The sequence below is a fragment of the Cercospora kikuchii genome (assembly GCF_019650295.1).
Source record: "Cercospora kikuchii DNA, contig_00002, whole genome shotgun sequence".
Classification (NCBI taxonomy): Eukaryota; Fungi; Ascomycota; class Dothideomycetes; order Mycosphaerellales; family Mycosphaerellaceae; genus Cercospora; species Cercospora kikuchii.
This window is the reverse complement of record NW_025408583.1, coordinates 4,400,279-4,427,283: the sequence shown is the minus strand read 5'-3', so window position 1 is coordinate 4,427,283 and position 27,005 is coordinate 4,400,279. Positions and strand designations below refer to the sequence as shown.

The following is a 27,005-nucleotide window of genomic DNA, read 5'->3' as shown; positions in this document are numbered from 1 at the left end:
TCCAGACTGCCGTATTTATGGCACTTTGGCTCATCTTCGGTCATGCGGATGCAGAGTCCAGAATACATGTGTCTCAGGCGTGATTGAATCCACTCTGCGAGCAGATAGATCCATCGACGCTCATACCGAGCCCATATCAGGTGAGAGTGCATATACCACCGGAGCTTGCATGTGACAGTATCGCTCGAAACAATCTAAGCCGGAGTGAAGCGCAGATCGGGCAAGGCAGGCCCGTCTTACAACGTTCAGCCACGCTTACGCAAAAGTATCGGCACAAGTCGATACCCTCCGCAACGCCCTTCCCTTGTGGGCCAATTGATGGAGTGAGAACCGTAAGCCATGTCCGCCACATTGCGGATGAGGCAGAGGTTGATGCGTGAACCGCGGTTGGACACTTGACATCAGCCACGTCGATGGCTGAACAGGTTTCATGCTCATGTCGACTTGTCGGAGATGGTTGATCAATCGCAGCCTGGCGAGTAGTCATGCCGATCGAGCTCGCGGGTCCCGACGAAACGACCAGCAACAAGTCCCCGAGCCGCCGGACCGCTGTGCTCGAAACAGGTTTGTCAAGTCGCGGGTTAAGCTTGTTAGTGTAATCAGGGTGCGACGCGCGCTATACTCGAGCTTAACAATGCTAACGTTAACGTGTGAGCGAAGGAAGAGCGGATCGCAGCAGTTCAGCCACGGCCGCAGCATCCCCAGGTTGCACAGACCGAACGTTGTAGCATTGTACCTGCAGAATCCTCCACTCCGACCATGAGCGACGATATCCGCATGTTCGTCATGGAGTGAGAGCTGCTGTAGCTTAGACGTGCCGAGAGCGACGGGCTGAACGTTGTGGTGGTTAGGTTGCACGAGCGACGTTGAACTCACATGTGTGTCGCGTGGGATGGGGAACACAACATGCTTGCAGGGCACGTGCGGACCTGGCCACTTGACTCGCGGGCTGGTCCTTGGTGGCACTGGCACTGCACCAGCGGAGGAGATGCTGGAAATGCAAATACGACCTCACGATAGGAGCAGTCCGTCGCGACGGCCTTGATGATCCTGTGGCGCCAGCTTGCCCAGACTGCCCTCTTTCTTCGTGTCGTGGCGCTGCAACGAGCGGCTAACAGCTGGGGCCCCTCTTCTGGAGGAGAAGCCCGTGCTGCAACGATACGAGCCGGCGGCGCCGTCTTTGCATACAGCGGCGGTCTAGCAGACGCCGGGCCTTGCGGGCAAGCGGAGGAGAGAGAGGCGATGGGGGCACCCTCCTCCCACAGCAGAGTGCAGATGCCGGCGATGATGAAGGCGTCACGCCTGCAATGGAGCACGAGCTGGGGCAGCGGTCGGTCGGCTGCGCTGCCACTATCTTCCACCCATGCAGGGCACGCCTTCCAGAAGCCTCGGCCAGATAACAGAAGGATGCGATCGCCACGGAATCGCGCGCTGTCATTGGCGGGCGCTGGCTCTGGATGGCGTGCCTACACCCGAGCTTGCACAGTGCGTCCGCTTGGATATTGTCCGCCTGCGTCCAGGAGCCGTGTCGGCTGATGCAAGCGGCGCGCGCGAAGGTGTGTTGGCAGGCGGAAGTAGGCCTCTTTCTGTCGCTGGAGATGGAGGGCGGACAGGAACCAGCGGCGCCTGCTGCTGCTGCTGTCAGGGCCTGGCCAATAGCAGCAGCTGCGGCCGGAGAGGTAGCGGCTTGTCCTGGAGCGGATCTCGCAGCGCAGCGTCGCTGCTTAGCCTGTGCACGGCCATTCGCCTCGCGCCTGCTAAGTACCTCTACCAATCTATCGCTGTGCTCTAGTGCGATGGCAGAGTTGCAGCTCGTGGTGGCCCGCGTGGGCTGCCTGCCAGAAAGTCCGTCCGCTTCCACAAAGGCTCCCTCTCCCACAGTTCGTATCGTGAATCCTCTTCTCTCAAGCGCGCGCTGTGGTCACGGAAGGAATAGTCGTTAAATGTCTTGTTGCTCCATCCACGGCTCCTCGTACTACACATAAGCATGGCTCACGACCCGGTTGACGCCACGACAGCTCCACCTGCTCGCAAACGGCGCAGACGAACGGCTGCCAGTGGTGCCACCGATGACTGCTTTACGTGGTAAGTGCAGACGGCAGACTGCAGAGACACCGGAATGGGCATGTGCTGACCCCAGAGCAGTCGCAAGAGGAGCGTCAAGTGTGACCGAACCCGGCCGTACTGCGCCCAGTGTATACAGATCGGCAAGGAATGCTCAGGGTATAAGACCACGCTGACCTGGGGCGTTGGTGTTGCCAGCCGGGGCAAGCTTCGAGGCCTGTCGTGTCCCATCGCGGGCACCAGTGGCGAAGCTGCAGACACCGTGAGACCCTCCGAAGCCAATACCACAAGACGTCGAAAGAGTTCCGTGAGCAGACCAAATGCTCCTGCCCCAGTGGACATTCCCAGGAACAATGCCGCCGCCTCTTTCCACAACAACCATGTCGCCGGTGTCACCTCCATGCCTTCCACAACGCATGCAGGCTTCCAACCGACCCTACCGACCATCAATGCTGGGCAGCAGGGCTGGAACATCAACGGCTTTGGACTGAATCGACCAAACCCATTGCGGCACCATTCGCTGCAGCATATACACACTGCACTTGGACCACAGTACGACAATGGGCCCAACTCTGCCAGCTCGGGCGACTCTTTCCCAGATCATGGCTTCAGCTCGCCTCCGGACTATCCGCTGTCCTCAGATCTCAATGGCTACAGCGAGTCGTATCCGCCTGGCACGTCTGCATCGTACACGAGCCAGCCTCTCAGCAGTTCAATCGACAGCCTCAGTTCACATTTCAATTCCTCCTCTGTCGGCTCGTTCGGCGACCACATGAGTTCCAGCATGGAGTCCATCAACAGCGCAGGTTCGTTCGGTCAGAGCACACCAACAGAGACTCCACTTTACAGCACAAGTCCCTTCCAGCAGGACGAGATTCTATTCAGCCCCATGTCGGAATCTATGTTTCAGCAAAATCCTTTTGAGCAAATCGATTTCAATAATTTCACAGAGGAAGAAGAAGACACGAATCAGACGCAGCTCGCCATCTTCGACGCGCGATGGAGCAGTCCTTTCTTCACATTGAGTCCTCGGATGCAATGTCTGATGGAATACTACGACCGACACATTTGTCCCTACCTGATAGCTTTCGACGGGCCCAACAACCCGTACAGAAAACATATTTTGCAGCTGGCAATGCAAAATGAGGGTCTGCAGAACGCGATTGCCGCTTTGGCGACAAACAACATCCGAATGAGGAAGCAACCACCACCGAGGCGGAGGGGCTTTGTCGAGGAAATCACGGATGCTTTTGATGGAACCGCCAAACCGAAGGAGCTCAACGAACCTACCGCGGAAGAGACGTGCTACAAACAAATGTCGATTGATCAGCTGAACATGCAGCTCACCGATACGCGCGCCGCGCAAGACGATTCCGTGATCGCTACTCTTCTGATCCTATGTCTTTTCCACGTGTGCGATTCCGGTTTTAGCAAATTCAAGACTCAATTGGCTGGTGTGCAGAAGCTGCTGTCTTTGCGCGCACCCAGTGGCCAGTCTGAATTCACGGGTTGGGTGGAAATGTTCTTCATTTGGTTCGATGTCATGACTTCGGCTGTCAATGATCGCGAGACGCAGATCAAGAGCGAGTCGCTTGACATGCTTGATTACTCTTCTAACCTGGGAGCGCTGGAACACTTCTCAGGATGCGATGGACGATTGTTCAAGTTGATCGCCAGACTTGGACGCCTCAGTCTTCTTGCCCAAGGTCGACCGGTTCGACCACAGAACAACATGCCACGACCACCTCCTACGCACAATGCGCATAGCGCGCCTCTGCGCAAGCGGCCGACGTCCAGCAGAAACCACTCTGCCTTCCACGTGGACAGCGTCGAAAGCCATGGCTGGGGCACACCAGTCATTTCCTCCGACGACGAAATGGCTGGCTCCCCAGAAGAGAACCCCTTCACAACACCCAACAATTCCTATCCCGACAGCCGCGCAGAGTTCTGGTCCGAATGGAACGATATTCGCGCTCGTCTCAATGCCTGGCAAATGGATACCACACCATCTCGACAAAACACTCCCCCACTCGATAGCCGAGAAATGGAACTGGGCCAGCGCGATCTCCTCCACATCAACGAATCCTTCCGCTACTCGGCCCTTCTCTACACCGAACGCCTGGGCTCTCCACTCCTTCCATCATCTCATCCAAATTTCCAAAAATACGTCTCCAATGCGCTTTTCCATATCACAGCATTAGATATCACATCTTGCGTGAATAAATTCCTCCTGTGGCCACTCTTCATCGTGGGGACGGAATGTGTTGACGAAGGACATCGAAATATCATTCGAGCGAGATGTATCGAAGTGCAAATCGAAAGCGGATTTTGGAACAATATTTCGGGATTGGATGTTTTGGAGAAGGTGTGGAAGGAGTTGGGGAATAATGGGCCAGGAGGAGGAGCGGGGATGATGGAGGCGGCGGAGATTAAGGCGAGGAGAAGGGATTCAGAGGCTGGGAGGACGGGAAGGTATGGACAGGCGTTGAGATGGAGGAAGGCGATGTCGAGGGTTGATGGGGAGTATATTTTGATATGAGATGATGGGATGGGATGAGATTTGTGACGACGGGACAGACAGACGCAAGCTTACTGGTTTAATGCTTGGCTGAATTGGATATCGACAGTATATACTTATTATTGAGAAGTTTTATGAGCATGATTGAAATGTACTTTTGGGCAGGTGTGAATGAGTGGTTCTTTGACTCAGGCTAAGCAGGTTGAATCAAGGAAAAGAATCCCTGTACGGAGATGGTTAAGTACAGCAGATACTCTGAGCGATCTGCGTTTATATCTAGGACGCATTGCAGCATCAACAAAAGACCCAACTCTGGCGAGGGCGAGGGCAGGTAGCAAGGCATCTCACACGAGAGGTTTTGTAGCGGTTGAGCTAGTGCATCCCAGTACTCAAGCGAATGACAGTGACAACATCGAGGCAAGGAAAAAATAAACAAGAGTCAAAGTGAATGATCGAGACAATGCTGTCGCTCGATTCCGTAATGCACTGGGTAGCTAGAATTACACTCCTGTGGGGCCACGCCGGGCTCCATTCATGACATAAACCATCGCTCATCAATGCCCCATGAAATTAAGCATGCACGTAATGGGGTACACCATTAGTCCATTTTTCCCATTCCTTTGTTACGCCTTGAGCACCAACGCTGAGTTTCTGAGTTTCGTTTCATGCAAATCGTGTGTGAAGAAGCATTCAGTCGTGAAGAACGTTGAAAGAGTTGTTGTAATGTCAATCAATCAGTGGAGATCTGATTGTGCGACAACAACAAGTTCCGTCGTGGTGCTTGGTCGTTTAGAGGTAGACCAAAGCTGCCATGATGGCGGCGAGGCCGACCACGCTTGGCTTCTTCATGTCGGCTGCACCGGTGGCAACAGGTGGAGCGTTGGTGGACGCAGCAGCTGATGGAGCGGTGCTGCTCTGGGAGCCGGTGTTGGAAGCGGACTCGCTGGCGGAGGTGGCCAAGGTGGTGGACTCGGGACCGGCTTCGGTGGAACCAGGAGTGGTGGACGGAGCTGGGGTTCCCTCGGTGGTCGATGGGGCCTCAGAGGTGACTGGACCTGGAGCGGTTGGGACACCGGTGCCGGAGGTGCCAGCTGGTGAGACCTCGGTGGAGCCAGACGTCTCGACAGTGGCCGTTGACTGAACGACGCTGGTGCTCTGAACGGTCACGGTAGTCGACTCGCCGTAGCCTGGTGGGTTGGTAGCGCCGGTTGGGCCTGTGGAGGTAAATTGTGAGCTTTCAGTGCTCACCGAGCCAGACGTGGGAGATGAAGGGGATGTGGAGGTCAACTGTGAGCTTCCCGCGCTCACCGAGCCAGGTGTGGGAAACGAGGGGAACGCGGAGGCAGGATATGAAGTGGGGTTTTCCACGGTGAGGGCACTAAGCAGTACGGAGAGGGCATTTATTGTGGAAGGGAACGTTTGTGTGGAGGCCATTTCCAGGACCGACAGGGCATTGGGGGTGGAGTCAGAGGCAGAGGGATCCGGTTCACACTCACTGGCCTCGCAGTTGGACGGGAAGACGGTCTCAGTGACGGTCACTGGTGACGACTGTTAGCAGCTGGCGCGCGTTGCAACGTGGACGGGTCAACTTACCAGTCGCCTCTGCGACGGCGACGGAGAAGAGGCCAAAGGCGCTGGCGACGATGGAGTAACGCATGTTGATGACTGGTCTTGGGTATCTGAAGCGACGGTAATGCTGGAAAGCGATAGAGTGGCGGTGATGGTAGGCGTTGACGGTGGCCGACGGTTTGTGGTTGGTAGAGGAGAGAGGAAAAGGTGCTATGTGATGTGCGAAATAAAAGTGGCTGGACGGTGGAAACGGTGGCTGGCTTGCGTGTTTGTGTGCGCGACACTGCTGCACTTCACGCGTCGACGGCGACCTCGCTTCCGCCGCACCGCTCACTTGCGTCGCACCGCATTGCACAAGGGCCCGCCGGCTTCCACTCGGTCGAGACGACACCTCTCCGCCGTGCGATGCCCCGGCCCTGTTTGTGTGAAAGACGGCGTCGCGCGTGCCATCTTGAAGGCGGCACGTAGGCCGTGATGGAGCTACAGCGGTGATTTGCTGACGACGCGCATCTCACTATGCTACGACATTGCGCTTCTCTCGTTGCGCGCTTCTGCCTCAATGCGCGGACATTGACAAAGTGAAAGTGGAAGTGAAGCTGTAGTTGCACATGGAGACGGCAGGACCCACCCACCCGGCCGCCAGCCACCAAACCTTGCAGCGAGGCTGGGCGTACCAAGATTTACCACCACGTTGGAAACCATAATTGAGATTTTGATGATCTAAACGTCGTGCGAGCCACTGGAAACACGGCTGGCACACCCATACAAGCTACTTCTTCCATCATGCATCGGAAAGCCGCAGCTTCAATGCCAGACACCACAGAGGCCTACACGCGCGATTCTACACGACCAGTGGCATGCGCCTTACTTCGCGGCAACGCTTGTTATCATGCTGCTAGCCTCGTTGCACAAGGGACTGACGGCAAGCAGGACGATGCATCTCCACTGCAATTTAAGCACCGAGCTGTCGATCTTTGCTCATCGCAAACGACCACGGGCCCGTGTGTCCATCTGAAGCACCAAAGGCACACGAGCTGCAGAGTGCCTTGCACTGGACTGATGTGGGTCAGGGCAGGCTCGCGATTGCGCTCACGTACGTCGGCCTGTCGACGGTGGACATGTAGATCTGAGACAGTTGTCAGCTAATGCGCTCTCTAATGCATCGAGCGCGAAAGCGAGAAGTGAGTAGCAGTCAGACAGCAGTTGGATCAATAGCTGTTCCACAGTGTAGTTCAGAACAGGTCTGTGTGTTATTGTATTGTCATCATGGTAAGGAAGTAGGAAGATTTGGTCAACGTACCTTGAGATTGTGGTGCCACGCTTGAGTACCTGGCTTGAGACCCAGTCACAATGGCAGAAATTTGCAAGCTCTCAGCTAGTTCTTTGGCGCTTGAAAAAGCCATCCAGCTTCTGCTGTCCTTCATCATGTTTCGATCGACCAATGCCACCTCTCTGCCGTTTCAGGCCAATTAGATGGTCCTTCCGGTCAATCGAGACGATGAGCAGCTTGTGCTGCGCAATGCCTGAAGCCAGCCGGGGCGGCTGCTCGACAACAGTGTCTGTGGGAGAGAGACTTGCTTCAACAGATTCAGCGGTGGACACTGCAACAACAGCCTCCGCATTTGCATTGTCGTCATCGGAAGCCTTCGGAGCTTCAGCTTTGCTCAAAGCCAGCTCGAGATAGCCTGTATTTGACCAACCACCCAAATGCTGAAGAATTATCTGACCTTTAACAACCGTCACCTCGGGAGCGATTGTCACGCTTTTCGGTGGTAACCTCAGTAGCAACCGCTTCCAAAGTTGAGACAGCAGCATGCCATGAGACACAACTGCTACCACAAGCTTCTGTTCAGAAGCACGCTCGGCGAGAAGAGGAAGGAGATGTTGGTCCAGAAAATCATCTGCCCGCTTGGCCATTGCCTCTTTGCTTTCCACATCGACGAACCCTGGGTCATTGAGATGACGCTCCCGGTGTGCTTCTCTTCCAGTCTTCTTAGCATCGGTACGAGCCTGAAAGGTCTTCTTTTCGTAGGAGCCAAAATTCTGCTCAATCAAATTCTGCACTTTCGTGATCTCGACTGGCGCCTCGGAAGATGGTTGAGCAGACTGGATTGCTTGTGCCGTCTTGAAGGCTCGGGACAATGGCGAAGCAAAGATGTGAGTGAACACAACCTTGTTGCTGGCGAAGTGCTCGCCTAGCCGCTTGATTTGGTCTACGCCATGATTTGTAAGGGCGGAATCGGTGACGCCGGCGTATAGTCCAGCTACGTTATCCACTGTCTCTCCGTGGCGGATGAGATAGAGGTCCATGTGGTGTGCATTGTCGTGGTGGACGTGGCGACGATGATCATGACGATGATGAAGGGACAGGAGACAAAGATGCAAAAATCAGAGGGGAGGATTCGAGCTAGCTCTATGACGTGCAGAAGCTCGGAGCTCTGTCTCGCTCCATCCTCGAAGGCCAAACTCCCCAAACAATGCCTTGACACAAATCAAACTCATTGAGCCATGAGCTCACTCCTTGCAAAGAATGCTACTGCAGCGCGCAGTTGGCAAACATTCTGGAAACTCCCTCCCGCAATCCGCGCATACGCCATACAAGCTCCCGGTGCCCCAACAGTAGAGGTCTTCGACACGCGAACCAAATGGCTACAGAAAGAACGAGCTGCCGCAAACGCAAAACACAGCCGCGAAGTGGACTACCTTCGCGATGAAGTCGCCGCTCGCCTCTGCGATCGCATCCTCGATATCAACAGAAACTTCCCCAAAGTCCTCGACTTCGGCGCCAATGCCTGCAACATCGCCCGTATCCTCACAAGACCGGACCCAGATCCCGATTCTGCAAAACCCTCAGTAGAACCGATCAGCAAGAGAATCGACGAGATCGTTTGTGCGGAAAGTAGTCCGACGCTACTATACAGAGATAAAGATGAGGCATTCAACAAAGACATCGAAATCAGAAGAGAGGTGTTGCCGAACCCCGAATACGTACCATACGAAACGGATACATTCGACATGGTCATGTCGTCGTTATCATTACATTGGGTCAACGATTTGCCCTCTGTCCTGACACAAATCAACAATTGCTTGAAGCCAGATGCGCCTTTCATCGCGGCCATGTTCGGCGGAGACAATCTGTACGAGCTCCGTGGCTCTCTACAATTAGCAGAGCAAGAACGACTCGGTGGAATCGGAACCCACATGTCTCCATTGGCAGACGTGCGCGATGTGGGGAATTTGTTGAATCGTGCCGGCTTCAAGCTCCTCACAATAGATGTCGAAGATATCATCGTGGATTATCCGCATATTTCGGCTTTGATGGCGGATTTGCAGGCCATGGGTGAAGGGAATGCTGCGTTGAGAAGAAGTTCGGGACCAGTTTCGAGAGAGGTGCTGCTGGCTACGGAGGCCATTTATCGAGAATTATATGGCGAAGAGCAGGAGGATGGGACCGTGGCGCTGCCAGCTTCTTTCAGGATAATTTTCTTGATTGGGTGGAAAGAGAGTGAGAATACGCCTAAGCCACTGGAGCGTGGGTCTGGAGAGGTGAATCTCAAGGATCTGTTTGAGGCAGATAATAAGAAGAATTGAACGGGTTTCTGCATGTACAGATGCAGTTCGAACATAGAGTCCGTCTTTCCAATGTTGTTCATTAGATCTCGACTCTATTATTTCCGGCCTAGCTCGCAGGACTGTGATCGCACGATCGCGCTTCTCGTTGACCGGAGCAGAAGCAGCCAACATGGAACTTTATCAAATGCATTTCCGTGGTTCTCCTCATCAATAGAGAAAGCATCCCCTGGGACAAATCGACGCAAGGGAGTTTGTGGTCTCCGGAAATTCATTAATGTTGTATGATTCAGTTGCGCTACTGCAAACAAAACATATCATCTTCGCTTTCAAGGACAAGGAATGAAGATGGCTACAGACATCAGGTCGACGAATTGACAGTCCATGTATCCTAAATCTTCTTTATGAATTCCTATCCTCGATACCGCCAACCTTGAATAGAAAAAAATTGTTCACCTCAGCATTGGTGCACGAATGCTGCCTGCAAAAGCATTTGCAGGCTTCGTAGAGAAGAGGGCAAAAGAGAATTGGATACGACCTTAGTCGCAAGGCTTTGAGGACCGCCTGGGGATCTGGAACGCTATTAGTTGATATTGATAGAACGTTAGGCTAAGGATTGAACATACCGAACCCAGAATCTCCTGATTACTTTGAATCGTAGTCAGACGCCTTACCATTGGGCCAACAGTCCGAATTGTTTGGTTATAACCCATGTTCTGAGCTACTTGATGGAAGACTGAAATTCTTGCAAAATTATAGAGGTGAAATTTCGAAGTGCCTGGTGGACCCCGACATGACGCCGATGCCGATATAGACTTGGACTCGGCCCAGAGCCCGGCAGTGTTGACTGCAGAGATAGTTGGAAATCATCGGATGGCCGCGATATGAGTCCACTGGCTTTTGTGTCGACAGGATTTGGTGGTGCCAATATGACATATCGTCTAATCGTGGTAGCCATCGATAGGGGCCTTCGATAGCCGACGCTTACGTTGGTTTGTTCTCGCACGCTGAGCAACGACGCAACATGCTCGGACGTGTCAAGACTGGATGCAGGCAGGCTTCATCGATCCCGTGTCATGTGCTGGTGAACACAAATCCCCAGTACTAGGCAGCTTGAATCCTTGGTGCATCTGTCGGCTGTGCAAATGAACGCCGCAAGTTTTGCCAGAAAGATGCAACTTTCCCGTAGTTGATACTATCGCCATCTACTTCCATGGGCCGGAATGTGGACAAATTCGAGCCTCATGGGTCGCGTTGCTCCTTTGGAGGGTGTAGCATATTTGTTGTCTGCATTCATTCATGGAGCATGTTTTGCGGGTATTGCTGTATTGTCGTTGGTCATGTCTTCATCGCATCGTCTCCGTCGTCGTCGTAGTCATCAAGACAGTGGATCGATCTTGTAGAAGCTCTCCATCATCACCTCCACCCACCAACTCTACCATCGTCCCATCGTGACTTCCGCTCTCGTCTCATGAAAGCAGTCTTCCTTGCATCTTTTGCCCGCCTGACGAATTCAGTGACTTCCCGCTCACTTGCTACGCCATCTTCCTCAAGCCAACTCTCTTCAATACCCCTCAGTAGTAGCTCCTGCTCTTGCACACTCGCATTCAACCTCTGGTATAGAGCTTGGGGACTGAAGTCTCTCAAAGCAGCTTCCGTTTCTGATATTTTACTTCGATGTTGTTGTTCCAACGCACGTAGAGCCAGTAAACGAGATTGCGTTTGTTCACGTAATGCTGCCAGCCGAGCTTCTGTTTCCATCAATTGAGAAGTGGCTGCGATGTTGGCTTGTACCAGTGGGGATAGATGTTGCTCGGATGCGGGAATGGCTGGATGTGTTGTATGACGGTTACCGAGGAGCGCGGACTGTAGACTGGGAGTATTGAGGACATCCTGAAGGTCCGTGACACTGGAAACGCTCAGCCTATGCTTGTGGTTGAGCCTGTGGATGGGCGGACGGTCACTACATACGACTTGTCCTTCAGCACTTCCGGCAACCAGTGCCCTTCTATGGGAGGTATGTATGGCTGGGGAGGCCCCTGCTGCTGCTGTGGATGTTGCGATTGCGGGCGGTATGTTTGGCTGCCATCTAGCTCAGACAGCTCATGTCCCGGCGGTGGTGGAAGGAGCGGGGGACCTCGGGGTTGCGGCGTGCTTGACGACGACTGCTGTTTGGGTGGAGGCGGGGGAGGCGTGGACACCGCCAGGCCGTAGTCCGCCATGGTGACTGCAAGATGTTGGGCGGATGCAGGTGAATGTCTTCGTAGGATCCGAAGGTGGGCATGAGTTGCGCGTCTGTCCCACGCTTGGCTACGTGAGCCGCAAGCACTTCATCCTCTTCGGACAGCTGGCTTCGCTCAACACCAATGCGCCATGAGCGGCCAGCAGCAGCAGAAGAAGGGCTGGGGATCGCTGCTGGCGGGTACGCTCTCGTCGCTCGAATCGCGCCTTGACAATATTCTCATCGACGACGAGACGGCCCAAGCAGCTGCGCAAGCCCGTGCTCAAGGAAAGACCAATACTACCGCCGCGGCGACCTCATCCTCCACTACCACGAGACTGCGCAGCAATTCGAATAAGCTCGCTCCAAATGGCTCCGCTACAGCTTCAAGAGACGCTTCAAGGACGAGAGTCAACGATCGCCTGGCGGAGAAACTGGCCAGAGCGACGGCACAGAAGTCGTCCAGGCCATCCACGCCCGCGATCGACGAAGATGGGCGTGCGAGCGTGGATTCGAAGCGCGCAGACGACGCGACTGTGCCTGTGCCAGAGATAGCGATTCAAACAGAGGAGCAAGCGGAGTCGAAGGTGGATGAGAGTGCAGACAAGCAGAACGAGGTCAATGGAGCGACTACGGACGAAGCCAGTATTGCAGCGACTGCGGAACCAGCAACTCTGATAAGTTCCGGTCTACCTATCAATCCTGCTCGCCAGTCGACAGAGGGATCCAGAGCTTCAGTGGATAATGGCTCCTCGAGGGCTTCTTTGGAAATTGCGAACGGAGTCCATACGCCGAGCGGACGCACGGATGATTCACAGTCTCAGGACCAATCCGATATTCACGCATATATGGAACGGATCGATGCTCTTCAAGCAAAACTGACCTATCTGGCAAAGGAGACGGTGGCAGCGGCCAAGAAAGCCAATGCATCCACAGACAGTTCTAGCTTGGAGAAGCAATTGGCCACCAAAGACGAGAAGATTGCACTACTTATGGATGAAGGCGAGAAGCTGAGCAAGAACGAGCTGAAGCACCTCCAAACTATCAAGAAATTGCGTTCGAAGACAGAGGAAGCTGACAAGACTTCTGCCGATCTGAAGAAGAGGCTTGAACGGGCAGAAAAATCCGAGATGGAACTGCAAGCGAAACTGAAGAGGGCAGAGGCAGCTGAACGCCAGGCGAACGACAAGATGAAGCAAATAGCAACCATTGATAAACAGGTCGAGGAGCTGCGGACTGATCGCGAAAATGCTGCTGAGCTGATACGCAATCTTACCACGCAGCTGAAGGAGGCCAACGAAAGGGCAAACCGGGCTGAGAAGAACGCAGCAAATAAGGCTTCCGAAGCGGACAAGGGCACGATAGCACATCTACAGAATGAGCTCGAGGATGCGCAGATTGAGAAGAAGCTGGCAGAGGACCGAGCCGCATCAGAACTGCGCAAGATTCGCGAGGAAGCTGAGCGGCAGAAGGAGAAGATCGGCGTCCGTGAGCTCGAGTTCAAGAGTGAGATCTCGAACCTCGAATCACGATTAGAGGCCATGCGTGTGCGGGCAGAGGAGGCCAGTGCCACTCCAGGAGCTGGTGATGGCGAGAGCAACATCAAGCTGATCAGACAGGTCGAGACGCTGCAGCAACAGTACGCGCTTGCTAAGGGGAACTGGGAGACGATAGAAGGCTCTCTTAATGCCAGGGTCGCTGCTCTTGAGCGGGAAAAGGACGAGGCGACCAAGCGAGAGGTCGAGGCTCGTAAGAAAGCACGTGAGGCAGGAGCCAAGTCAAGGAAGGCTGAGGAGGAGCTTGAGGCTGCCACTGATCGAGTCAAGAGCCTTGTCCAGGAGCTCGAGGTCCAACAACAACGTCTTAGCATGCTGCAGCAAAAGCTTGATCAAGCTGAAACTTCACAATCAGACGCGAAGGCAGACACAGAACGTCAGCGCAAGCAGCTTGAAGCCGAGTTCGCCAACCGGTTGGAAGAAGAAAGGCACAGGCTGCGGCGCGAACTGCAAACCTCTCCTCACCTGGGCTCTCTGCAGTCGCCGACGACCTCGAGCTCTCGCAAAGCCCCATTCGCTGAAATTCCGAACATTCGCGGCAAGGGGCTACAACGACTCACGTCTCACGATCTGTCCGCACTACACACCGACCACCAACGTCCAACAAGCGCTCATCGCCGCCCCTCTGCCCTGCCAAGTTCAACAACAACTTCCGCACGTGGTGGTCTGGGCACCCCAACCGACGCGTCCCCCTCAATCAGCAGACGGGAGTCCATGCTTTCGCTGCAGCCTGGAGATATCCCACCTACCCCTTCCATCGAGATCCCAGATCGTCTCAGCGAAGGTGGCAGTTCCTCACCTCAGCGAACTATCGCAGACCTCGTTTCAAATTCTACCGCAGGTCCTGGCGCTGGTCCATCTGTGCAACTTGTCGAGCGCATGAGCTCTCTTGTTCGCAAATTGGAGTCAGAGAAGGCGAGCTTCAAGGATGAGCTGTCGCGATTGCAACAACAGCGCGATTCTGCAAGGGATGAAGTTGTGGAGTTGATGCGTGAGGTGGAAAGTAAGAGGAGTAGTGAGATGAAGATGACGGAGATGAGTAGCGAGTTGGATAGGTTGAAGAAGAGGTATGAGGCTTCTCTTGAGATGCTAGGGGAGCGAGAGGAGGAAGTTGAGGAGTTGAGGGCTGATGTTGTTGAGCTGAAACGGATTTACAAGGAGCTTGTAGAGACGAAGGTAGCGAGGTGAAGCTGATGCTCCTGAGCGTCCATTTTCGAATACTACATCGCCTTCTCTGTGCTCTTGATCGGCACAGTTCAACCAGTCTTGAATTGTCTCTACTCATGTTCTATCGTTCTACTGGGTGATGATGGCAGCAACGATCTCTTCGTCAACACCAATTCAGGATATGGGTGTGCGAATTTGCCACAGCCTTCACTTTTGACGATGTCCACGGAACAACAATCAAGTTTGGGAGACACTGCGTCCTGCTGACACCTCGCTGCTCGCCTTTCTCACGACCATTGTACCGAAAGCTCCGTTGCCATACGACCATCTACATTGCGAACTTGCCGTTTCGTGAGTTCGCCAAAATTGGCAGAATCTCCATTTAGCCTACCTCAGGACCCGCAGAGTCTCGATGACATCGTAGTGAGTCTGTGTGAATGTCACTATCATCGTATCTCCGGGAAGGATTGTATTTTAGGAAATGGTGTGGTAGGACATGCGTCTGGAGATGCCGGCAGACAAGTGCCGTCCGTAGTTTCAGAGGCTGGTATTGTTGGGCTCCAGTGCTCTGCCACGGCACTATTCGCAAGCAGAAACAACAAGGGGACTCGTTGCACCGGAGCTTGAAAGTCACCAATTTAGACATTCGAGACAATGTTACCGGTACAATGGATGCGGTGGGAACTCCGAGGAGGTGCGATTCGGAGCACTGATCGAATGTGCGCACAGCTACGCACGATTCGTATAGTATCGGCCTCTTTTTCGCAAGTCTGTGGATAGTCGCTAGAAGGTGATTTGCATTCTGGAAATGCAATGGGGAGATTCACTGTTGGCGACCCTGTCAGTCCTGCCTCGTCTAAAGCTTCGAGAACGCGCTAGAGGGGAATTCTTGTAGTCGAGATTATCAATGGCGATCTGCCGATATGAACTCGGGCCTCGGTGATGTTGTCATGATGGGTCTGAACGAAGTGCTCGTGCTCTCGAGTTTCAGGGTGGTGGAATGGACGAGCAGCGATGAGGTTGTCGTTCCAGTCGAATAGATTGCGTAGAAATTGCCATCGTGTCGCTGCTGAGATCTAGTGCCGGGTTCGAGATGTTTGGTACAGTGGCTGCGTGATCTTCGACACCGTCTTGCATATCTTGTTCGGAAAATAGCCTAAAATCTCAGGATGTCTTGGGAGGGAATGTCCTGCTCGGTCGTGGTCGGCCAGCGTGCGGAGGAGTTGGTTGTTGTTGCGAGGAAGGATGTTTCGGCGGTCACGAAAATTCGGACGCAATTTTCGCACTGCTACATGCTCTAATACTGACCGCAACTCTGGTTGAATCGCAGATCTCGTCGGTGAAGAACGACTATCTCACACCGCCGCCACCAACACGGTGCTCGGTGAGCTCGTCTCGTAGTGTCGGTCCAGTGAAGATCAAGTGCAAGGATTGGGACATCGTCTTCGTGGCAGTTGCGCCGTCGCGTGTTCTTGCATGTCTTTTGCCGGGGTTACTTCGCCCTCGTCTGACACCGTGTGATGTTGGCCCGCCGACCGTGCCCCCGGAGGCAATAGCTTGATGACCTGCTCGCGGCACATCAGTGTCTTACGTGGAGCGACCACAATCGAGCAGCAGACAAGCAGGCGATCTCTAGCGCATGCGTGCAACCACCGGTGCTTGGGATATCGTGTGCTCGAGGTTGCTGAGTCGACTTAGCTCGCTATATGTCGACATATCCATGTCGTCTTGCTCATTTGGCTCCAATGCGACAGCCAATACATCGTGTAACTGGCGTGGTTGTTTTCCATCATGCCGCGGCACAGCATCCAGACTCAACGACCCTCTTGGTCTGCGTCACGCCAATGCTTCGACTTCTCAACTGCCGGGAAATCGGATATCGCTAGCAACACTTGTGAGCACGTCCTCCTGGACACGATTGCCACCGACGAGGCCATGCTGTGGTAGAAGCACAATGGTCAGGGCACAGTGAGGGCATGTCACGAGAAGGTCACATGGGAATCGTGGCTAGAGGTGGTGCGTCTCGAGCGTCGTGCCACTCCTTCCAACACAACGTCTCAAGCCTGGGGATGCGGGGGTCGATGAGCTGCTGTGCAGACGGATGTGAAGGCTGGCTATTGCACACGGTGAGAGGGATGCCTCGAGTCGCGTCGTGAGCTGCATCGGACAGAGATCGAGCGTGTCTCGAACGGTGAGGTCACCTCTTCTGATTCCGTCTGTAACTCCTGGCGATCTTTCATGGTTGCTTTCATGGTTGCAACGAGAGCGGCAAGGCGTCCGCAATGGGGACACCTCCCCCCGGTGGCGGGCCGGGCAGACCAGGGACGGATCTCTGATTGATGCCGGGGAAGCAAAGATGGCGTTGGGAGTGAACCACGGGAAGTCATCGCGCAAATGGGATCGCGGTGGAGGGCTGTTTCTGCGTGTCAAGTGCTGCGCAGGATCCATAGCCAACGTGAACCTTCACACCGCAATAATGAGGTGGTTTGAAGTGGAGCGAGCCTGGCGGGAGAACAGGGTCTGTAGTAGGCAATTTGGTCGCGACTGCCATTCATCAAGCACTCATTTCACGATGGGCTTCGGTGACCGTGTGCGCCGGGAAGGCAGCAATCTCAGTGCTTCTGCGAGTCAGGCTCGCGGTCCCTATGCATCGCAACTCCTGAACGCCGATGCAGCTGCACGACCGGGCATGGCCGGCATCTGCATCAACATGATACATGGTCGGATGCTGGAGGAGGTGGTGGTGGTGGCCGTGGTGGCACGCCTTCACCTGCAGCACATGCGCAGCACGATGAGAGCAGCGCAGTGAGCGCACCATGGTGGACTGGCGCGAGACAGTTGCGCCGTGCCGCTGGTTCTTTTGGCGACGAGCGGAGACTTGGGACACAAAACAGGGCAGTGGTGCCAGGGGAGGACGAATTAGGTCGAGCCGGCATTGTGGGATAGTCAGGGGAGCAGCCGGCACGAAAGTCAGTCGCGCCGCGTGCAAAATTCGGCGTATTGGACAGGCGAGACTCGCAGCGCAGGCAGGGCGAAAAGAGCGTGCGAGGTTGCGGGCGAGCGGCGCGTGCGTGCTGCTGCTGCTGGAGTCTGAGCCAGGCGTCGCTGCGGTGGACGTGGTACAGCATCATCAGCAGCTGCATCATCATCATCACGACATGGCCCGCCGCGAGCTGTACCTGCAGCCGGGCGGGCTCGTGGTGGGCGCGCGTGCGTACCGCGTTCCGAGCAGCAGCTGTCCGACAGCAGTTCATCGCGCACAGCACAGCACCACAGATAGGCGGGTAAAGTGCAGACGTGATGCCGCCGCGGCGAAACGCGAAAGTGTCGCGATCGCTGGATGATGCGGTGCTGAGCCTGGCTGGGCATCGGCAGCATCTCACCTGGCAGCAGAGGCGTGTCGCGCGAGAGATGACTCTGGGGGCCACGATCAGCGAGACTGGCCATCACCAGCCAGACAGTCGGACGGCAGGGGGAGCCTGCGACGGCGTTGCTGAGAACATGCGGCCAATCCTCACCCCGGCGCGTCGACATACCGCGCCGACGAGAAACATCAGCAGCAGCAGCGAAAAAACAACAGCAGCCATCACACTCCACTCACCGTCACATCACACCGTCGCGGAGGCAGAGCGTGTTGCTGCCGACTTCTGTTCGCTGCGGGCCTGCGACATCCGCACGCACGCACGTCCACCGAGTGTCTCTAGCGCACCGGCAGCCGCGCATTGGGCAGCTCGCCAAAAGAGTCGTCGACAAATCATCGTCAGGGGCACAGCTGCTGGCCGACTGGCAGACTGACACGCCGCAGACGGGGACCTGTTCCTCCTCGCAACAGAGCGCACATCACCGCTGCACGCTACGCTCCGGGCCACGCACTCGCTGCGGTGGCATCTCTCGGTCTGTTGCCGTCTGCGCGTGCTGTCTGTCTGCTCTCCTCCCTCGCGTCTTCCCGCCAGCCAGCGCGCGACGTCTGTCTGTGCGCGCGACCTTCTGGAATCGGCAGGCCTCGTTATTCCTCAATTACGCCCACCCTGCTCTCGCTGTCTCACTTCATCCCGCGCCTAATTAACACAAGGCAGGATTGTATTGTCTCGCCGGCATCCCCTCGCCCGCACTGCTGCTCGACAATACACGCGCACCCGCATCGTGCGCTCTCGAACTCGACCTGCGTCGAATCTCGCCTCCACCGCCAAACCGTTTGGCCAACTTTGCTCGCGACGCTCCGTACCGGCCGGCTCGAGACATACTTCTGCTCCATCCTCCTAGCGTGCCTCTCCTTTCTGCCGCGCTCTGTGCAAAAGCATCGACCTCCTCTGTCTCATCACCCTCCAGAGGACCCACTGTCAGCCCGACAAGTCAAGCCACGGGCTGCGCTATCTCGGCACTGGTCCTCTGGATCGTCCTGCTAACTGAACGCCATCCTTTCGGCTGCGCTTCCGCCAAACCGTTGCACTGGAGCTCCCTTCTCGCGCGCACGACCACAACGACATCAACCTTCCCAGAGGCCATCGCCGTCTATACACTCCTTTACATCCCACTTGACGCCTGTCCCGGACCCTGAGCACTACCAGTTCCTTGGTTCTCCCATCACTACCCATTTCCACTTACTACTACTGTCGACCTACCGACGCGACTTAATCCATAATCACACCGGCCTTGACGGTCCATCGATCCCTCGATCCGTCACTGCCACCCGACACCTCGACCACCATCGACAACGTGTAAGTCTCCCATCAACCTTTGCATCCTGACACGCCATGACTGTCGTCGAAACACAATGCTAATCAGCATTCCAGATATCGTCTCGAGAACAGTTTCTGCAAAAATCTACATGTTGCATCAGTCCTGAATTGGTTTGTGAGCAGCGGTCTCTACAATAGGGACCTTCAAAGCAATCATGACCGTCGCATACGACATGTCGTACCGCGGCTGGTCAAGTGGCTCGCAGGCCGCTGTCTGCCTCGAAGACAAATTCGAAATCCTCAAGGACATTGGCGATGGCAGCTTCGGGAGCGTTGCTCTGGGTAGGACGCGCAGCGCTGGCGCACACGTCGTCCGACGAGGCACTCTGGTTCGTTACACTGCATGATGTCGATCATTCCATGCACTAATGTGGCGTTACAGGTGGCCATCAAGACTATGAAGAAGAGCTTTGAGAGCTTCGCACAATGCATGGAGCTGCGCGAAGTCATCTTTTTGAAGTCTCTGCCGAGCCATCCTCATCTGGTTCCAGCTTATGATATCTTCCTGGATCCGTTGAGCAAGAAACTCCACATCGCAATGGAGTACATGGACGGCAACCTGTATCAACTGATGAAGGCCAGAGACCACAAGCCATTGGACTGCCACAGCGTGAAGAGTATCCTCTTCCAGATTATGTGCGGTCTCGAACACATCCACGACCACAGCTTCTTCCACCGTGACATCAAGCCTGAGAACATCTTGGTCTCGACCTCTGCACCCGATTCGGGAAGCACCTTCAAACGATATTCGGCGATGGTCACACCGCCATCAACACCACCCTCCTACTCCATCAAAATCGCCGATTTCGGACTTGCACGAGAAACGCATTCGCGGGTCCCATACACGACATATGTGTCGACGCGATGGTACCGTGCGCCAGAAGTGCTTTTAAGAGCAGGAGAGTATTCGGCGCCCGTTGACATCTGGGCAGTGGGTGCGATGGCGGTCGAGATTGCCACATTGAAGCCTCTGTTCCCAGGTGGAAACGAAGTCGACCAAGTATGGAGAGTCTGTGAAATCATGGGAAGCCCTGGCAGTTGGGTGAACAAGCACGGACAGAGAGTGGGCGGTGGTGAGTGGAAGGAAGGCATCAAGCTTGCTCAGAAGTTGGGCTTCTCTTTCCCAAAGATGGCGCCTCATTCGCTCGAAACTGTGCTGCCTGCACCACAATGGCCGGCCAGCCTGGCGCACCTCGTAACTTGGTGCCTGATGTGGGACCCGAAGGTCCGCCCGACATCAAGACAAGCGCTCGAGCACGAGTTCTTCAATGATGCCGTGGACCCCTTGAGACCTAAGAGCTCCGCTGCCCAGAAGACTTTGGGACGCAAGGCTTCTACCCACATGAACGCTGGCGATGACGGACTGCCATCACTTTCTACGAAGACATCTTCGTGGTTTAGGAAGTCGCTCGGACCGCGAGACGCCGCAGCACCACCTGTGCCGGAGTACGCACAGAATTCGTCGCCTCGCCCGACACCAGTGCACGCCGAACCAACGGCCGCGCTCAAGCAAGCCCGGCCCAGTGCCACGAAGCGCGCTACATGGGCAAATGGCGCCTCGAATGCCGCACCCATTCCCATTCTGCCATCCATCCGACCAATTTCGCCCCTTCCCGATGCGTCAGTCGCTCAGGCAAGCGTGAGTCGGACGGAGCAATCAGAAGAACGGTCAGGAAAGAAAATCGGAAGACAGTTGTCTGTGAACTCTCAAGGCAATCACTATGCCGAGATCCACCGTCAAGAAGCAGAGAGAGCTCTCAACGGCGCCTCTGGTCTCAAATCACCATCTGGTAGCCAAAGAGAAAGCTTCTTCTCCCACCTCCGGAAACGTGCGAGACGTTTCTCTGGAAAGCCAAGTGGGCCTAACACACCTAGTGCAGAAGACATCGAAGCAAACGTGGGTTGCGCTCCTTGGGCATCGACGTCGAACAGACAATCTATGCAAGACGTCCAACCGACCGCACCTGGTGCTGCAAATGCGTCAGCAGACCCCAACTTCGCTGAGCTCGACCGCGCTCTTCAGAACGTGAGGTATAGCCTGGACGCGACAGCAAATGCGGCGCCAGCACAGCCCAAGGTTCCAGCCAAGATGGCGAGCAATCCTGCTTTGAAGAGACATCATTCCCTTCCATACGCCAAGGACGACATGTCAGCTGCCGCCCGCGCAAGACGCTCGGTCAAGGCTGCGCCGAGCAACGTTAGGTACGAAACACCTTGCGAAGAGGACGAGCTCCTGGACGAGGCCCTCATCTCTGCACATCGTGCGGTGAAGCGACTCGACAACGGCATCACACAGCCAGCGCGACCGCTGCTGCCCCATGTCACATCAGAGCCTACATACAATGCGCCCTACCTTACCCCATCACCGTCCAAAGACCAAATGACGGTCGACTTCGTCACGAATGACTACACGCCTACCAAGCCTGTGAACATTCCTGCAGCTCGTCAACAGGAGAAGGCGGTACAGAACCCTCAATGGCCCACTCCACCATATGATGACAACGACTGGGCATCTGGCGTCGCCGCTAGCATATATGCCACACAGGCTGCCTTTCGGTAGTCGATATTGACAGTGACCATGGACTGCAGCGACCTTGACCAACGCATCTTGTGTCGCAATCCACCGGTTGCTGCTCTCATCTCCTTTGTTTTCTTTTGACCTTCAAGCATAGCATCGGCGCAGGGCTCTCATCCTCCTCTGGCTGGCCCCAGCACGGCATCATTTATCAGCATTAGCAATGGTAATTTCTGGAGTTATGGCACGGACCTGGGGCAAGGCGACAACACTCGCTTGCGAGGACGCGACACGGCGTTTTCAACATCAATACTTGTACAGGATCTTCACTGGATCATCAAAATTTTATCCGCTCCCAATGAGCATATATTCCCTTGCATCAGGATCATATCTGCCTCCGACGACTGGATCTTACACGGAATGGACGCGGAGGCATTGTACAGAAGAGAATAGGGGATGGAAAGTGAATGGGGAGGTCAATCTGTTTTTCTTGTTTGCGGATCAGGGAGGACGACATGTGTTCTCCAGCGCAATTGTTCATCGAACACTGCTGATATACCCCATGAGCGAACATATCCATAACGGACGCTTGGTAGACTGTGGCGCTATGATAGAGCCCCAAGCGACATATGACTAGGATAGTAGCATATCTGATCTACCATTTATTCCGCAATCTGCCGTCAATTCTCACTTTTGTGATTCTCGAACTTTTCGTGTGCCCGTCAAACGTCATCGAGCATTTGCGAGTGAAGCTCCAGCTCTGTTGAAGCTGCACAAGCTCGCCCGAAATTTCGACCATCTCCAACTTCACGCGTAACGCGTTCCGGCCGCCTTGCAACACAACCACCGCTTTCGCAACCCACATGACAGAGCTTTTGACTACAACTCGAGCACAATAATGGCGCCCTACACAGGCATCGCACTGTCGCCCGCCGAACTCTCCTACCTCCATGCCTCGCTCTCTCAAACCCCGCCCATTCGCCCCGATGGCCGCTCCGCAACCACTTTCCGCCCTGTCGTCGCCGAAACAGACATCCTGCCGAGCGCGAACGGTAGCGCAAGAATATGCTTTTCGGACGGCACAGAAGCGATTGTGGGCGTGAAAGCCGAAGTTGAGAAGAGTGAGCGTAGAGGAGCGGGGTTTCAGACAAGCCCGCGTATGGATGATGTTGCGACAGGAGACGATGATGATGGGGAAGAGAAGGGTGAGGGCAGAGGAGAGGAGTCGTGGGTTGAAGTTTCGATTCAGATTCCTGATATGAGGGATGATGATGCTTTGCCTGTTTTCCTCGCGGCCATGTTGACGGAAGCTTTGCTTGCTTCGGGGGATGTGAAGGATCGGTTGTTCATTAACAGCAGGTTTCATTGGAGGTTGTATATTGATGTGCGTATTCCCCTCTTCACCCCACACATATGCTCTCATTTCTGTACACACTTTCTGCCAACCAAACGTGCAAAGTTGCTCGACTCTACAGAGAACTATCATCCGCACCAAGAAAGACTTCATCTAGAATAAAAGAACAGATATAGCTAACGAAGAATGGTAAGTAGATCCTCCTTCTCTCTCAACCACTCTCCTACCCACTCCCTCTTTTGTCCCTCACAACCCACCTCGCCCTCCTCTCCACCCGCCTCCCAGCCCTCCTCTCCCAAGGCGACGAAGACCCTCTCTTCAACGACGACTGGGACGCTTCAGTATACCTTTTCCCGCGAGATTCCAAAACTGGCAAACTCCTCGCCAAACCGCCTGTCACACTCCTCGTCATGACAGTAGGCTCAAACATCCTCTTCGACCCATCCAAAGAAGAACTCGCAGTAGCGGATGCCGTGGTGGCGATTTCTGCTGCACAAGTGGATAGTCAACAAGGCAGTGAAAAAGATGAGGGGAATATGCGATTAGTCGCGTTGAGGACAATCGATCCGCCTAGTCGTTTGACTGCTGCTGGAGTGCCGGGCTCGACTACGACGACAAAGGGCTCTAGTGGAGGGGGAGAAACCACATTGAGTGCGGCCGAAATGCTGAAGATGAGAGAAAAGGATGCCGGGGCGATGGTTTGGAGACCACCGAGAGGTGGAGTGAGTCGAGGGTTGATGAATGCTATGATTAAGGCGGTTGTGAAGAAAGGTGGGCTTGCGGAGGAAGTTTTGGAGGGACTTGCTGGCGTGGAGACGTGAGGTGGCGGGCGGGCTCTGAGGAGAGAGAAAGACATTAGAGAGCGGGTCACGCTGTTGACTGGATTGAGCATTATGGAATGCAATGCTTCTGATAATGCTGGATATTGGGGACAATGTCTAGAGTATCACTCAGACGAACTGCTGAAAGAAAAGGCGTCCAGTTTTCTGACACGAAACATGAGACTGCAATTCTGTACGATGCAGTTGCACAGTACACTGTGTCACCGCTCCCACAATGCGCCTCGCTAGAAGATACCCGATCATTGAAGTTCATAAAACATTGCCATGACGCGACAGTTGCTGCCAACGTAGTCATGAGACATCGCCGACCTGTGCTGTGCAGCCTAATCGCCTGACAAGTCGACCACGTCTCCAATCTTCTTCGGTCGTTCGCTAACCATGGAAACGGATGCCGGCCTCTTCTTCGAAGCTTTGCCGTCACTCTCGCCGCCACTTCGAGCAGGCGTCGTTGCGCGCGGCGTAGTTCCGCCGAGCTTTTGCTTCTCCTGGGTTCGCTCATCCTTTGCCTCGATATTCCAAATATGCTCTGATCCCTCAGCTTGTGAGACATTAGGCGGAATCTTCGACACCCACTCGTGCTTCAAATTCCAGCCCGCGCGTCGACACAGCTCGGCAACGACATCGTCACATTTGCCCAGCAGCTGAATGTCAAACGATATGTGCTTGATGGGGTCCAATGAGATGTAGATGTGAGGAATCGAGTGATTTAGGTAGTCGGCCATATCTGAAACCGGTGCGACTTTGAGCGAGGTTCCAATGACGATGACTAAATCAGTCTGCTCCGCATCTTCTTTTGTGAAGCGGTCGAAGAAAGTATCTGGGAGCTGTTCGCCAAAGAAGGTGATATCGGGTTTCATGACACCAGGTTCCGGAATACTGTCGTCTTCGTCCTCGTCGTCACTGTCGAAATTCGTGGGCTTCCGTGGCTTAAGCTGCGGTGGGGGTCTCGTCTTCAAGTCGTCAATGCACTTTTTGCACCGTGCAACTCGCTGAGCGCGAATCTCCGAGAAGATCGCCTTGCCATCGACTTTGGTCTTGCACTTGCGGCATGTGGCTGTCGCAAAGCTCCCATGGCATTGTCTACACTCGAGTCAGTTTGATTGAAAACAATGACAGCACAAAGCCGTTGCTTACATTATTTTGTCTCGAGAAAGCCCGGCTAAGCCCTCGAGATCGTCAATGTTCTGAGTGTAATTTCTCAACAGATGCCCTTTGTCCTGCAACAGTCTGAGGAAGGCATGAGTCGGGGTGACGCCCTTTTTTTGGTCTGGAAGAATGTCTCCTGCTAGTTTGTAAAACAGACTGGGATCGTTGTCGAACTCCACGATATCGAAAACGTCTTGAGGCTCACTGTAACCCAATGCAGCAACTTTATCGTAGAAGCCTGTGCCTTTACTTCGAAAGTCTGGAATGCCCAGCGATGTCGATATACCGGCGCCGGTGATGACCAGGATGTTCTTCCTCTCTTTGATCAGTCTGGCTGCATCGTCTAGAGTGTTGAACTCCCGCAGCTTCTGTCGCTTGTGGAAAAAGCGAACGACTGCATGGCTAAGTAGTCGGAGGAACAGGTCATCTTCGATGTCCAGAGTGGGATCGATCCCGAATGCAATGCCAAGCACGCGAGGCGGATACTGTCTCACGTCGATGGTTTCCTTGAAGAACTCTTCGGGGCCCTTTTCGCGCAAGAAAGCCAGGAGGGCAGCGATCTCGCGCTCATCTATATCCGTGCTCCCATCTGCAAACAGCCATCAGTGGTCGACTCGCAGTAAAGTGATATGATAGCTTACCATTGATGTATGGCTGAATTTCAGCACTCTCGAGTATGTCGCCGAGAATGCTCTCAACATCGCCGCCTTCCGATTCATTGTCGACTTCACTATCGCCTGCATTTGATGAAGAGACGGGGTGCTGCAATTCGACTTGCGCCTCAGCATCACGGTTGCCGTGAGTGGCGTGCTTGTCGACCTGCAGCGTGCCGGGCAGCGGCTGAGCGTGCTTCTTGGAGCCATCCAGAGGAGTCACTTTGGAATGCAGCATGGTTGGTAGTGCCATGCCATCAAGAGAGGTGTGTTGTGAGAAGGGGCCATATGTAAAGTGTCGGCAAGTAGTGAACACGTGAAGTTGAATTCTCAATGTTCACTCAATGCCGATTGGCTGTGGGCGGACCATGGCGCAGGATCACACGTTCGAGGTTGGCGCAGAAGGTGAACGGCACGTGGAGTGTCGAGCGTGCGGTGGATGTGGATGTCTTCGGGCAGCGATGGTGGCAGTGTGGTTCAGCGGCTAGACACCCGTCGAGTCTCTGGCGTTGCGTTGTGCACAGTGCACTGGGGGCCAAGCCTCGCAATGCACGCAAATCCGATCCTGAAACGGGAACAACACCTCCTTCGAACTCGGGCTGCCGTACGGGCGTGTGCGAGGACGCGCAGCCGGTCGTCACATCATGTGCCTCGTCGTACCTCTTGGCCGTAGCGACAGCGATGGAGGAGGCTAATCCGCCGGAGACGAATGAGCGCGAGAGTGTTTCTCGGCTGGGCAGGAAGGAAGCGCTGCAATGTCGTCACATGCGCGCGTACGAAGATGTGAGCGTCGACGCCCGACCTGCCGAGCGGGCGAGAGAGCAGAGCAGCACCACCGCAATACTCTTGGACCAGTCCTCGCTGCCACTCTGGCATCGTCGAGTCCACGGACGCTGCCGGATCTGTGATTACATATACCACACCTACCACCGAAGCCCAAATATACACCCTTGAGTGTGGCCTCGATCCCGTCGCAGCTTCCGTCCCCGCCGAAGCACGAGGTGCACACGCTACAGCGCTGGCCATTGCCCTGCCCACCGTGGTACCCATCGTCCTCGCCGAACCACTCTTTGCTGCAGGGTCTGCTTTTA

At 54.8% G+C, this 27,005-nt stretch overlaps 9 protein-coding genes across 9 annotated transcripts; 5 read left to right on the top strand and 4 right to left on the bottom strand.

The window, feature by feature from the left end:
• Nucleotides 1-1,987: 1,987 nt before the first annotated feature.
• CKM354_000396100 (uncharacterized protein) lies at nt 1,988-4,603 on the top strand (the record flags this gene model as incomplete). The annotated part of the gene is made up of 2 exons (XM_044799184.1): nt 1,988-2,085; nt 2,146-4,603. The coding sequence occupies 2 exons, from the start codon at nt 1,988-1,990 to the stop codon at nt 4,601-4,603; spliced, it is 2,556 nt and encodes an 851-aa protein (XP_044655119.1).
• A 768-nt stretch (nt 4,604-5,371) lies between these two features.
• CKM354_000396000 (uncharacterized protein) lies at nt 5,372-6,239 on the bottom strand (the record flags this gene model as incomplete). Its single annotated transcript, XM_044799183.1, has 2 exons — nt 5,372-6,120; nt 6,176-6,239. 2 exons carry the CDS (start codon nt 6,237-6,239, stop codon nt 5,372-5,374), a joined length of 813 nt encoding a protein of 270 aa, XP_044655118.1.
• Nucleotides 6,240-7,522: 1,283 nt separating this feature from the next.
• On the bottom strand, nt 7,523-8,461 carry CKM354_000395900 (uncharacterized protein; the record flags this gene model as incomplete). Its single annotated transcript, XM_044799182.1, has 1 exon — nt 7,523-8,461. The coding sequence occupies one exon, from the start codon at nt 8,459-8,461 to the stop codon at nt 7,523-7,525; it is 939 nt and encodes a 312-aa protein (XP_044655117.1).
• Nucleotides 8,462-8,659: 198 nt separating this feature from the next.
• CKM354_000395800 (uncharacterized protein) lies at nt 8,660-9,742 on the top strand (the record flags this gene model as incomplete). The annotated part of the gene is made up of 1 exon (XM_044799181.1): nt 8,660-9,742. The coding sequence occupies one exon, from the start codon at nt 8,660-8,662 to the stop codon at nt 9,740-9,742; it is 1,083 nt and encodes a 360-aa protein (XP_044655116.1).
• A 1,395-nt stretch (nt 9,743-11,137) lies between these two features.
• On the bottom strand, nt 11,138-11,943 carry CKM354_000395700 (uncharacterized protein; the record flags this gene model as incomplete). The annotated part of the gene is made up of 2 exons (XM_044799180.1): nt 11,138-11,630; nt 11,693-11,943. The coding sequence occupies 2 exons, from the start codon at nt 11,941-11,943 to the stop codon at nt 11,138-11,140; spliced, it is 744 nt and encodes a 247-aa protein (XP_044655115.1).
• A 151-nt stretch (nt 11,944-12,094) lies between these two features.
• CKM354_000395600 (uncharacterized protein) lies at nt 12,095-14,686 on the top strand (the record flags this gene model as incomplete). The annotated part of the gene is made up of 1 exon (XM_044799179.1): nt 12,095-14,686. One exon carries the CDS (start codon nt 12,095-12,097, stop codon nt 14,684-14,686), a length of 2,592 nt encoding a protein of 863 aa, XP_044655114.1.
• Nucleotides 14,687-19,559: 4,873 nt separating this feature from the next.
• Nucleotides 19,560-21,964, top strand: CKM354_000395500 (uncharacterized protein; the record flags this gene model as incomplete). Its single annotated transcript, XM_044799178.1, has 2 exons — nt 19,560-19,733; nt 19,787-21,964. The coding sequence occupies 2 exons, from the start codon at nt 19,560-19,562 to the stop codon at nt 21,962-21,964; spliced, it is 2,352 nt and encodes a 783-aa protein (XP_044655113.1).
• An 853-nt stretch (nt 21,965-22,817) lies between these two features.
• CKM354_000395400 (exosome non-catalytic core subunit RRP42) lies at nt 22,818-24,094 on the top strand (the record flags this gene model as incomplete). The annotated part of the gene is made up of 2 exons (XM_044799177.1): nt 22,818-23,303; nt 23,471-24,094. The coding sequence occupies 2 exons, from the start codon at nt 22,818-22,820 to the stop codon at nt 24,092-24,094; spliced, it is 1,110 nt and encodes a 369-aa protein (XP_044655112.1).
• Nucleotides 24,095-24,438: 344 nt separating this feature from the next.
• On the bottom strand, nt 24,439-26,152 carry CKM354_000395300 (uncharacterized protein; the record flags this gene model as incomplete). Its single annotated transcript, XM_044799176.1, has 3 exons — nt 24,439-25,195; nt 25,250-25,850; nt 25,903-26,152. The coding sequence occupies 3 exons, from the start codon at nt 26,150-26,152 to the stop codon at nt 24,439-24,441; spliced, it is 1,608 nt and encodes a 535-aa protein (XP_044655111.1).
• Nucleotides 26,153-27,005: the final 853 nt, after the last annotated feature.